Source organism: Heteronotia binoei, chromosome 3, assembly GCF_032191835.1.
Source record: "Heteronotia binoei isolate CCM8104 ecotype False Entrance Well chromosome 3, APGP_CSIRO_Hbin_v1, whole genome shotgun sequence".
NCBI classification, from domain to species: Eukaryota; Metazoa; Chordata; class Lepidosauria; order Squamata; family Gekkonidae; genus Heteronotia; species Heteronotia binoei.
Genome location: NC_083225.1, coordinates 149,910,861 through 149,923,587, shown reverse-complemented (window position 1 = coordinate 149,923,587; position 12,727 = coordinate 149,910,861). Strand labels below are relative to the sequence as shown.

Genomic DNA, 12,727 nt, shown 5'->3' with positions numbered 1-12,727 from the left:
GTTGGACTGGATGACCCTGGAGCCCCTTCCAACTCTATGAGTCTATGATTTGCAAACAGCAGCTATTTATTTACTACATAATCCTTCCTATAAGGAAGATTAGGCTGAGACAGTGTGACTGGTCTGAGATCATGGCAGGATAGAGATTTGAATCTGGGTTTTCCGTGAACCTAGTCTGACACTCCACATCACAAAGGCTCTAACCGCTCCACAACTAAACAAGTACAAGAGAATTAGAAGTCTCAAAAGTTAAAAAGCTGCAAAGCAGAATATAAATACCTCTCATTTTTAATTACAAATCAAGTGATAATTTGAGAGATGGAGGGAAAATCTCCTAATAAAAAGGAATATTTTGGAGCAGGGGAAATTCATATAATGAGTCCGTTCTTTTTCAATTTGGTGGCATTACAAAGTAGATTTAGGTCTTACACACAGGAGTCACAGCATTTTGTCGAGGAAATATATTTACTGGCTGTGTACAGATGAAACTGTCACAGAATGTTATATATTCTGTTGTATCTCATTTATACATGGATCTGATATAATGTATATTGATTTGTTTTCATGAAAGGTACTTTCAGGGTCAGAATGGGGCAACATGCTGCTTTGGGAAGGGGGCCTCATAAAAGTGGAACTTTGTCGACCTGGCCATAAAACTTGCCACAATGGGCCAATTAATCAGTTAATTTTAGATGAAGGAGAGTTGCTCACCGTTGGATCAGACGGCTACATCAGAGTGAGTGTTTTCTTTTTAAAAAACACGTACTGAATATAAGGTTCTGCCAGTTATTAACTCAACAGATCTGTGCTCATGGTTAGGATTTATTGAAAATCAGATACAGAGCATGACCTTCTGCTTAGAAAGCCATTGCCAAGAGTGGCTTACTGATTACACAGAACACTATTACAGACAGCAAAATGTGTCGGCACAAGCAACTCCACCCCCAGAACCATTACTCTTCTCAGAAGTTGTTCCATGATAGTATAAAGCATCTTCACAGACACCCCAAGGTTGCAGCTGCATTCCCAGGCAGACAGTCAGGAAACAAAAGTGAACATACATTGGAGATACAGGAAACAGGGCAGGGCAACCTGACACTGAACTGCTATATTGCCCCAGTCCAATTCATATAGGGAGAACAATTCTTTCTCCTCCCCCTCCCCCCCGCCCCGCTATTCAAGATGTATTTCCTTGCTGTACTTGAAGGGCCTCCTTAAGGGAAACTTTGAGAAGTACCTTATCCAGAATGAGGGACTGCCATTAGAAGACTATGGGCGTTTTCCCACAGAGCGACGTCCCTCTTCACCGCGCAGCATCTGCGCGGATTTCCCACCAACTGCTCCGCAGAACCAGGAAGTGCCGGACCTTTTGCGTCGCAGATGTAAACCGCTAAAAACCAGTTTACGTTAGCGACACAAAAGCCGCGGCTCTTCCTGGTTATGTGGAGCAGTTGGTGCGAAATCCGCGCAGACGCTATGCGGTGAAGAGGGACGTCGCTCCGCGGTAAGCTCTGGGAAAACGCCCTATATCTTCATGTGTCAGTGAATGTTCACTCAAGGGGATATGGTTAGATCTTGCCACTGGGCATATATAGACTTGTTAAGGATTTAATGGTAGTATTTACTATAAAGTTTTTGATGTATCCTTTCATCGTAATCATTATTACATTTTTATGCCTCTTCTACCATGGAACCTGTGGGGTGCAGCACCTATTTATAGAGTTTCTCCTATAAACAAACAATGTTGTCCATGAAGATGAAGATAGCCGCCCTGAGCCTGCCTCGGTGGGGAGGGCGGGATACAAATAAAATTTATTATTATTATTATTATAAAAAAGACAAGCCTGGGAAGATTAGACTAAAGAATATTTCAATAATTGTTCTCCAAAATTGTTTAACACTTGCTTGTTAAATTTCATTAATATCACAAAAGATAAGCTAACTATATTAGCTTGAGTTTGCCAGGCAGGGCCGGTGCCTGGCAAACAGAGCATGACCTTCTGCTTAGAAAGCTTGAGTTTGCCAGGCAGGGCCGGTGCCAGGCTTTTGAAAATCAGATACAGAGCATGACCTTCTGCTTAGAAAGCCATTGCCAGGAATGGCTTATCGATTACACAGAACACTATTACGGACAGCAAAATGTGCAACTCCACCCCCAGAACCATCACTCCTCTCAGAAGTTGGTCCATGATAGTATAAATCATCTTCACAGACACCCCAAGGTTGCAGCTGCATTCCGAGGCCAAGCTCTAGGCAAAGCTCTCCCCCCCTATTTCAAAAATTTTCTTGCTCCTTAGCTCATTCAGCCTTTCATTTGTGAAACTGAGCTCTACTGGATAATGACAGCTCCCTTCCGCAAGTACTGGGGGGCAAACCTCTTCTAGCACACAGACAGCCCTCCAATCTCAAACAATCCGTCACCCACAATAATACAATATCTAATTGAACGTGGACACTGGTACGAGAGCTTGCAGTAAACACAGATGCCAATTTTGCTGCCACACACACTCAGACAAGACAATCACTGGACCTAACAACATCAACTACACCATCTCAAGTTTATTCACCTGCTTATCTTCTGTCGTTAAATACCAATAATGCCTTTCAGTCCTCTACATAGAACAAACAGGTCAAACCCTATGCCAAAGGGTAAATGGACACAAATCTGACATCAACAATCACAAAACTGAGAAACCTTTAAGAGAACGTTTCAGTCTCCAGGGCACTCAGAGTGGGGCTTCAAAGCAGCTGATCTATTGCAAAGGAATTTCAGGAACAGACTGGAATGGGAGACTGCTGAATTACAAGTTATTACAAGTATTACAGGGCTTAGGAGAGATATCAGCTTCTTATCTTGCTAAGTCACTCAGTTCTTTCTTATACCCAGAAATTAAACTTTGTTGGTCTTAAGGGGAGCATTGGACTCAAACTTGGTTCTCACATCTGTTAACTCCTTTAGTATATGTATGCCAATTTGCTGCTATTTACATGTCCTACCATATTGTTATTCCAATTGGTTGTTAGTAGAGCTGACTACCTCATTTGGATTTTGCATCATTAGTTATGTTTGTAGATTTAATTAATTTATTCAGGGATCTAATGAAAGGAGATTTGTTCATAGTTCCTAGTAAAATAACATGGGGTATCTTCTACTTGAAACTTATTATTTTGAAATTCGTTGACATACAGGGAAGCTTATTGACAATTTGAATGGTCTTTGCATAGATGAATAAATGACAGTAGCTCTTTCAAATTGATGTTCTCATCAATTAAGTGAGAATGTGATATCTTTTTGAGATATCCTTACCTCAGCTTTTTTCAGAAGAACTATTTTGTGTGTGTGTGTTCTAAGTTTATTGAGTAAGATCCTAGGTTGTCCTTCTGCCTGAGTTACAGCAGTTATGCAGCAGAACATCACTTCCATTGGTGGAGGAGCAGGCAATGATTTCCACCTCCTACTTTGGCCCCTCCACTCTATTCTTGAGGGTACCTTGACCGACAGGAGCAGAACTTGGGGAAGGGAGGCTCTGTGATCTGCAGTGGGAGCTTTACTCTACTGATTTTAGAATAGAGCCAGCACATTATTTCTTTATTTTAAAATCTGTCTCCCAAAATGGGTTTAAGGCAAGTTAAAAAGAAAAATTTAAAAAGAATAATACACAGTAAATCATGGTACTGCGGCAGCTCAAGATACATCATAGAAACAACAGGCAATCAAAAGCTACCCAAAATGAGGGAAGAACTGCTTGGAATGGCCTTGCCATTTGAAAATGAAGAATGTCTTTTGTTCCAAATTATTTAAAGGTGTGGGATTTTGAAACAATAGACACTGCTGATATTACGGATGATTCTGGACTGCTAGAGATGGAACACATGAATGAGCTTTTAGTCGGCAAAAATGTCAATTTGAACTGTATGGTGAAAATTCATGAACGTGGAGAACCGTTTTGGTACACTCAGGTGAGAGCTGTTTTGATCCCTTTTGAATTGTTTAAAGAATTATTTGAGGACACATGTTACAGCAATATCTTGCCATTATTATGTAGTAGAATATAAATTGGTGATGCCACAGTGCCACATGATAGGGAAGGCCTCAGAGTCAGCTGAGGGGTTTCCTAGATCTTTACACCACTGTATTGCACTATCATAAAGTTGTCCTGGCTAATTAAGTCTCATTATTGGGCCAGACATAATTCTGTGGTACATCTTGCCACTTGCCATTCCTTGAACAACCATACAGCACAAATTAGAGGAGACTGCAGGTTTTTGTCCCAGCAGAAGTTGAATCATGTGTGTCCCGGTTCATTTGACCAGGAAATACATTTACTGAGCAATCGTGTGTCATGCCTGCACCGCATAACTACAGCCCCCCTAGAACATTCCTAGCAGAGGTAAGTTATGCAGCTGCCAGCAGACAAAGTGGGTTTGCAGTGTTATCTGAGCATAACTGAGGTAGCATTCATAACTGTGCTGGTAATAGCAGTAAAAGCATTGTACAGAGGTGGTGGCAATGTGATGGCAGCCAGCCAGAACCAATCAGGGGCCATGTGGTGAGGGGTGGAGTCAGCATTCATCATAGGCTGGGGACAGAGAGGTGTGGGCCACAGGATTTTTGCTTGTCAGCAGTGCACATCCCACCCTCTTAAAAGAGACCAATTCTTAACAGCAGTCCTGGGCAGCTGACAGCAGGGAGCGGGTTTGAGCTATCTGACCCACGGTCATCCACAGCTGCCTCAATGTCCACACAGAGCATAGGATCCCCAAAGGGCAAAAGGCAATTGTCACTGCTACCCTACGCATTTGCAGGTGTTGTCTGCTCACCAGTGGACATGTTTCTCAGCCGTACTGCTAAGGGCACACATCCCCCTGGTTACCACTACCAGTGGCCGAGCAGGAGAGGGGGACCACCGGGATGGGCCCAGATGTGTGGGCATGCAGCATTACCCTCAGATCCCCTGATTGCCTCCTTTTTAGAGCAGAAGTGGTGTGGGACTGGAATGACTGTCATTCCACTCTGGGCTGTCATTCCATTTTCAGAGCAATCTGTGCCCAAAGATTGTCGATCAAAATCTATTCTGCATTCATCATTACTTTTGTGTGGATTAATGTATTGCAATGGAACTCATGCAAGTCACTTGGCATTTCTGGCTGCCAGTATATTCAATGGGCATTCCAGCTTCTCCCATTGTTTCCAGTGGGCAATCTAGTCAGTTGCTTTAATGCAGGGGTGGCCAATGGTAGCTCTCCAGATGTTTTTTGCCTACAACTTCCATCAGCTCCCGCCATTGGCTATGCTGGCATGGGCTAATGAGAGTTGTAGGCAAAAAAACATCTGGAGAGCTACCGTTGGTCACCCCTGCTTTAATGCATCCTTTCTTGATGCACTTCTGGCTGTCCCCAGTGTCCCTTGTGACATCAGCTCCTCCAGGTGACTGCCAGCTGCCACCAACCCCAACATGCTGCTGCTTGGTTGCCATTCCAGGGGCCCAGCAAGGGCTCCAGCTCCCTTGGTATAGCATCCAGGCTCTAGTTCATTCACTCTATTCATTGCCCACCTCCCTCTCCTATGGGGACCCCAAGTGACTTACATAGGTCCCCTCTCCTTCATTTTATGTTCACAACAACTCTGTGAGGTAAGCTAGGCTCATGTGGTGGGCTTTATCATGAGGTACATGATGCTGCCATCTGAAGTACACTCACCTGTCCTGTGTTGAAATGCCCACAAAAAAACTCAAAGGTTCACGGTTGCAAATTACTGGCAACAAATTTATAATCAATTTAAAGAGTATAATTGTGGAAAATTTAAAAAAAATGCAATGTAAACATTAAAACAATTTTATGTATGTTGTGTTCATCCAAATTTCACTTTGACCCGATAAACTTCCAACTGGGAGACAACAAACCAGCAGTTCAAAATGCACTTAAATCCACTGCAATCATTCCATTGATTCACAGGCAGAAACCAGTGCCATTCTTCAGAGACTGACAGTGGCAAAGAAGCTGAACCCCAATTCCATAAATTGATCACTGGACATCCTTGGAGGAGCCAGCACCTTTGACTCAAAATGTTTTTGAATTGAGTATGAATATATGAAGATTTGTATAACCCCAACGTGAACATCTGACGAAGCCTCTGTGTGAAACGGCCAGCTCCAGCTTGCGGCCCTGTGATCAACTTATGGAATTGGGGTTCAGCTTCTTTCCCATTGACAATGTCTGAACATAAGAACATAAGAGAAGCCATGTTGGATCAGGCCAATGGCCCATCCAGTCCAACATTCTGTGTCACACAGTGGCAAAATTTTTTATATATACACACACACTGTGGCTAATAGCCACTGACGGACCTCTGCTCCATATTTTTATCTAAACTCCTCTTGAAGGTGGCTATACTTGTGGCCGCCACCACCTCCTGTGGCAGTGAATTCCACATGTTAATCACACTTTGGGTGAAGAAGTACTTCCTTTTATCCGTTTTAACCTGTCTGCTCAGCAATTTCATCGAATGCCCATGAGTTCTTGTATTGTGAGAAAGGGAGAAAAGTAATAATAATAATAATACCTTTTATTTATATCCTGCCCTCCCCGCCGAAGCAGGCTCAGGGCGGCTAACAACATTCAAATATACATAATACAAAACAACAATTTAAACCATAATTAGTTAAAACTATTAAAAATTCTAAAACAGTAAAATTAAATTGTACTTCTTTCTCTACTTTCTCCATCCCATGCATTATCTTGTAAACCTCTATCATGTCACCCCGCAGTCGACGTTTCTCCATGCTAAAGAGTCCCAAGCGTTTCAACCTTTCTTCATAGGGAAAGTGTTCCAGCCCTTTAATCATTCTAGTTGCCCTTTTCTGGACTTTCTCCAATGCTATAATATCCTTTTTGAGGTGCGGAGACCAGAACTGCACACAGTACTCCAAATGAGACCGCACCATCGATTTATACAGGGGCATTATGATACTGGCTGATTTGTTTTCAATTCCCTTCCTAATAATTCCCAGCATGGCGTTGACCTTTTTTTATTGCAAACGCACACTGTCTTGACATTTTCAGTGAGTTATCTACCACAACCCTAAGATCTCTCTCTTGGTCAGTCTCTGTCAGTTCACACCCCATCAACTTGTATTTGTAGCTGGGATTCTTGGCCCCAATGTGCATTACTTTGCACTTGGCCACATGGAACCGCATCTGCCACGTTGACGCCCACTCACCCAGCCTCAACAGATCCCTTTGGAGTTCCTCACAATCCTCTCTGGTTCTCACCACCCTGAACAATTTATTGTCATCCGCAAACTTGGCCACTTCACTGCTCACTCCCAACTCTAAATCATTTATGAACAAGTTAAAGAGCATGGGACCCAGTACCGAGCCCTGCGGCACCCCACTGCTTTATATTCACTCTCTGCTTCCTATTACTCAGCCAGTTTTTGATCCACAAGAGGACCTGTCCTTTTACTCCATGACTCTCAAGCTTTCTAAGGAGCCTTTGATGAGGAACTTTATCAAAAGCTTTCTGGAAGTCAAGGTAAACAACATCTATCGGGTCTCCTTTGTCCACATGTTTGTTCACCCCCTCAAAGAAATGTAACAGGTTAGTGAGGCAAGATCTTCCCTAGCAGAACCCATGCTGAGTCTTCCTCAATAACCCGTGTTCATCAATGTGCCTACTCATTCTGTCCTTGATAACGGTTTCTACCAGCTTTCCCGGTATTGAAGTCAGACTGACTGGCCTGTAATTTCCCGCATCTCCTCTGGAACCCTTTTTAAAGATGGGGGTGACATTTGCTACCTTCCAGTCCTCAGGAACGGAGGCAGATTTCAATGAAAGATTACAGATTTTTGTTAGAAGAACCACAAGTTCAACTTTGAGTTCTTTCAGAACTCTCGGATGTATGCCATCCGGACTCGGTGACTTATTAGTTTTTAATAGGTCTATCAGTTGTAGGACCTCCTCTTTTGTCACCTCAATCTGACTCAGGTCTTTCAACACCCTTTCCAAAATTAGTGGTTCTGGGGCGGGCAAAAAGTTCTCATCTTCCACAGTGAAGACGGAGGCAAAAAATGCATTCAGCTTCTCAGCCATTTCCCTATCCTCCTTCAGTAATCCTTTTACCCCATGGTCATCCAAGGGCCCCACTGTCTCCCTGGCTGGTTTCCTACTTCTAATATATTTGAAGAAAGTTTTATTGTTGGTCTTTATGTTTTTTGCAATATGCTCCTCATAGTCCCTTTTTGCCTGCCTGATCACAGTCTTGCATTTGATTTGCCACAGCCTGTGTTCCCTTTTACTAATCTCACTTGGACTGGTTTTCCACCGCTTAAAGGAGTCCTTCTTACCTTTTACAGCTTCCATTACCTTTTTTGTTAACCATGCAGGCCTTTTCTTATGCCTGTTTGTGCCTTTCCTAACTTGTGGTATGTATTTTATCTGAGCTTCTAGGATTATAGTTTTAAATAGTGTCCAAGCTTCCCCAAGGGTTCTGACAGTATTTACCTTTCCTTTCAGTTTCCTCCTCACATGCCTCCTCATCTCAGTGTATTTACCCCTTTTAAAGTTAAACGTGGTTGTGGCGGTCTTTTTGGGCAACTCCCTATTTATACAAACGGTGAAATCAATAACATTATGGTCACTGTTCCCAAGCGGTGCGATCACTTTTACATCTCTCACCAAATCTGGGGCATTACTTAGGACCAAATCCAGGATCACCCCACCCCTGGTAGGTTCTGAGGCCATCTGCTCCATAGCACAGTCATTGAGAGCATCAAGAAACTCAATCTCTTTCTCTCGACCAGAACACGTATTGACCCAATCAATCTGCGGGTAGTTAAAATCACCTATTACGACACAGTTTTTACGTTTAGCCGCTATCTTTAAGCCTTTCATCATATTATAATCGTCCTCTCTCTTTTGATTTGGTGGGCGATAACAAATTCCCATAGTTAAATTTCCTTTTGGGCCCTCTATTTCAACCCAAAGCATTTCTAAAAGTGATTCTAACTCTCTGACCTCAGTCTTACTGGACCGTATATCCTCTCTGACATACAGAGCCACCCCACCTCCAACCCTTCCCTCCCTATCCTTCCGATATAACTTATATCCAGGAATCACCGTGTCCCACTGATTCTCCTCATTCCACCAAGTTTCTGAAATTCCCACAATGTCTGTTTTCTCCCAACACTAAACATTCCAATTCAACAATTTTACTTCGAACACTTTTAGCATTTGCATACAAACATTTATAATTTCCCAGGCAAGCTAGCCGCACCACCTTCCTCCCGCCGCCTTGAGACTCTGGCAGACAGTCCATACTGTTTGTCACCATCACAGTGGACAACTCTGATCCGTTACCCGGTAGAAAAATAGCAGCCAACCCTTCATCTCTTTGAGACGAGTCCTCCCGAACCAGAGACGTTTCATCTCCTGTCGGCTTTCTCCCAAGATTTAGTTTAAAAACTGCTCTGCCACCTTTTTGATTTTAAGCGCCAGCAGCCTGGTTCCATCCGGGGACAAGTGGAGACCGTCTCTTTTGTACAGCTCCCACTTGTTCCAGAAAGCATCCCAGTGCCTAACAAACTTAAACCCTTCCTCCTTACACCATCGTCTCATCCACACATTGAGACTTCTAATTTGTGCCTGTCTCTCCTGCTCTGCAGTTCCCGCTCCCTGCTGTCCCTGCTGTCCAGTAAGACTGAGGTCAGAGGTAGCACTTCTGAGAAGGCTACCTTGGAGGTCCTGGCCTTAAGTCTCCTGCCTAGCAGCCTAAATTTTTCCTCCAGGACCTCACGACTGCATTTCCCCACATCGTTGGTGCCAACATGCACCACGACCACAGGCTCCTCCCCAGTACTGTCTATCAGCCTATCTACTACACGCGTAATGTCCACTACCTTCGCACCAGGCAGGCAAGTCACCATACGGTCAGTACACGGTTTCGCCACCCAGCTGTCTACTTGCCTAAGAATCGAATCACCAACTACCAACCCCCCCCCTCTCCCCCTGCTCAGGGATGGTTCCTTGGCGCGAAAGGATTCCCACTCACCAACCGAAGAAGAGGTCCCTTCTGAGGGTGCTTTCCCCTTATCCTCAGCATGGTGCCCTGTTCCCTCTTGACTCTCACACTCTCTGGCAGCAACGGGGCTTCTACGTTCAGAGCAGGGCTCATCTAATATGCCCCCGAGAGTCTTCCCCAAGTGCCTAACAGTCAGTCTCTGCTTCTCCAGGGCAGTCACCTCGGCCTCAAGGGTATGAACTCGTTCCCTGAGGACCAGGAACTTTCTGCATCGAGCACACACCCAAGACTTCTGTCCTTTGGGCAGAAAGTCGTACATGTGACACTCAGTGCAAAACACTGGAAAGCCCCCAACCCCCTGCTGGCATTCTATCTTCATGATATATATATATTTTAAAAGTCCTCTTTAAATGCTGTTTGTTTAAGTGGATCCCCTTCTGGAGGGTCAACTTACCTTACCTTAACTTACCTTATTGGGAACTTACCTTATTGGGAGAACAAGGAAACCAGGGATCTGGGTTCCTGGTCCTTAGAGAGCCCCCAGGCGAAGAGCCACAGGCCAAGAGCCTTTGGCAAGGCGCAGCTTAAAATGCAAAGAGGTTGGAGCAGAGGCACTCCTCAGCAATCAGCAGCAATCACTCTCAATCACTCTCAATCTCTTTCTCCTTTAGCCCACTCAACCAAACAAAGAGCAAACAAAGACCAAACAAACAGCAGTTCCCCTGCTATCACACCTCAGAATTTTAGGCTGATATCACACCTCAGAATTTTAGGCAGCCCCACAAGCTCAGAATGAAGTCTTCCAACACTCAGAAATTCCCAGCAACTTCTCCAGCTGCTCTGCTCTGTTCTGCTCCTCTCAGACCTCTGTGAGATGAAGAATGGCACTGGTTTCTGCCTCTGAATCAGTGGAATGATTGCAGTGGATTTAAGTGCATTTTGAACTACTGGTTTGTTGTCTCCCGGTTGTACTAGGAGTTTATTGGGTCAAAGTGAAATTTGGATGAACACAACATATATGAAATTGTTTTAATGTTTACATTGCACTTTTTTGAAATTTTCCACAATTATACTCTTTAAATTGATTATAAATTTGTTGCCAGTAATTTGCAGCCGTGAACCTTTGAGGTTTTTTGTGGGCATTTATCTCATGGCTTCCTCTTGTTGCGTATGCAATCCATCTACAGCAGCCAGTGCAGCTGATGCTCAAGGCTCTGATCCTGCAAGGAAATGAGTCAAAGGGTCATCTGGCAAGTGTGTATGTCATATAGAGTGGAGCAGCTGCCAGACCCCTCACAACCACTGATGAGCCCTGTCTCTGCCAAGGGGGAGAGGAAACAGCTTACAGCCCAGTGTAGGGCTGAAAACATTCCCTCTCCAGGGAATTCTTCCAGGAAACTTTCGTGGAAACCTTTCCCATGGGACATCAGGGGCCATGGTGCTGGTAGACTGTGACTTGTATTGCCCCTGCACAAACTGAATGCTGGGCTTGAATGTGGGAGCCACCATCATGGCACCTGGCCTCAAGCCTCCACCAGTGCTTGAGAGCCACAGAGATGTACTGGGTGCCTGCACCATCATAACTGGCCCTTACACTGGCCTGTCTTGGTAATAGGCTGGTGCACAGGTCAGTCAGCTCCTGAGCCATTTCAGCTTCCTCCCTTAGGATTGTGCTATTAGTCTGCAATAATGATTAGATCTGATCTCTAGGTAATAAAGCAGGATTGCTTGTAAATGGAATGATGTGGACCTAGTACATCTCTTTTCTTCCATTTTAAAAATAAATAAGGCAGCAAATGGTCAATGGGACAAGTTAATGATTTCAGTGAGATTCAAGTACCACTGACTTTCTCTGAATTGGAGGTAGTGTCTTTACACTACAAGTTTAAATATTATTTGAAATAACAGCTACTTTTACTTGTTTTCTTCTTTAGGATTCTAATGGAGCCATCTGGAAGCTTGATCTGAGTTTTGCAAATGTTGTACGTTTTCATTTCTTTTTCTCTTTCCCTATTCTTTCCATCATTCTTTACTTTTATATATGGTTTATATTAGATAAATAGAGACACATTTCTGTATATGACAGTGTAAAGTTGTAATGGTTATATGACTTTTGCAGTGATAAATTTAAATAGCACTAGTGATTTATCTTTTTATTGCTATCAAAATACCAACGTTTTGACACTGAACAAGTGCACATAAACAATTTAAACAAATAGATCAAATTAGTGAAAAAAAGAAAACTAACAACATTTTTATTATATTGTTTATTCAAGTGTCATAAAAATACTTGCTTATAATGGCTGATGCACTGTCATCAACATATAAACACATTTTAAGAGGATCCCTTCCAACAAATTTTCTGCTAATCTCTTTTACTGAAATCAATGTGGATATCTCTTTCTGCTAATCTCTTTTACTGAAATCAATGTGGATATGAGTTGGATGGACAGATAAATAAAAGAAAGAACCTATTTGTTGCTTCTTCAAAGCCAACAGCATTCTAAGACACAGTCACTTGCAAAGATCCTTGGTGTTTTTACATATGTAGTCTGTATCCAGTCTTTTAACTTAATTTTTAGATCAAATATTAGGTTGAACATTTTGAATGTTCAGTGCAAGACATTTCAAGGACATGATTTTCAGAAGGTTCTAGTGTCTTCAGGTACACTTAGCTTTAAGCTGCTTTTGTAAATCAACTTCTAAAG

The 12,727-nt window shown here is 43.2% G+C and overlaps 1 protein-coding gene across 1 annotated transcript in view; it reads left to right on the top strand.

Moving 5' to 3' along the window:
- CFAP44 (cilia and flagella associated protein 44) overlaps positions 1-12,727 on the top strand; it is a 103,750-nt gene that overhangs the window by 17,441 nt on the left and 73,582 nt on the right. Inside the window, exons 9-11 of the mRNA XM_060234644.1 lie at positions 572-736; positions 3,805-3,960; positions 11,954-12,001. Coding sequence (XP_060090627.1) covers positions 572-736; positions 3,805-3,960; positions 11,954-12,001 — 369 coding nt within the window. The remainder of the gene's footprint in view (positions 1-571; positions 737-3,804; positions 3,961-11,953; positions 12,002-12,727) is intronic.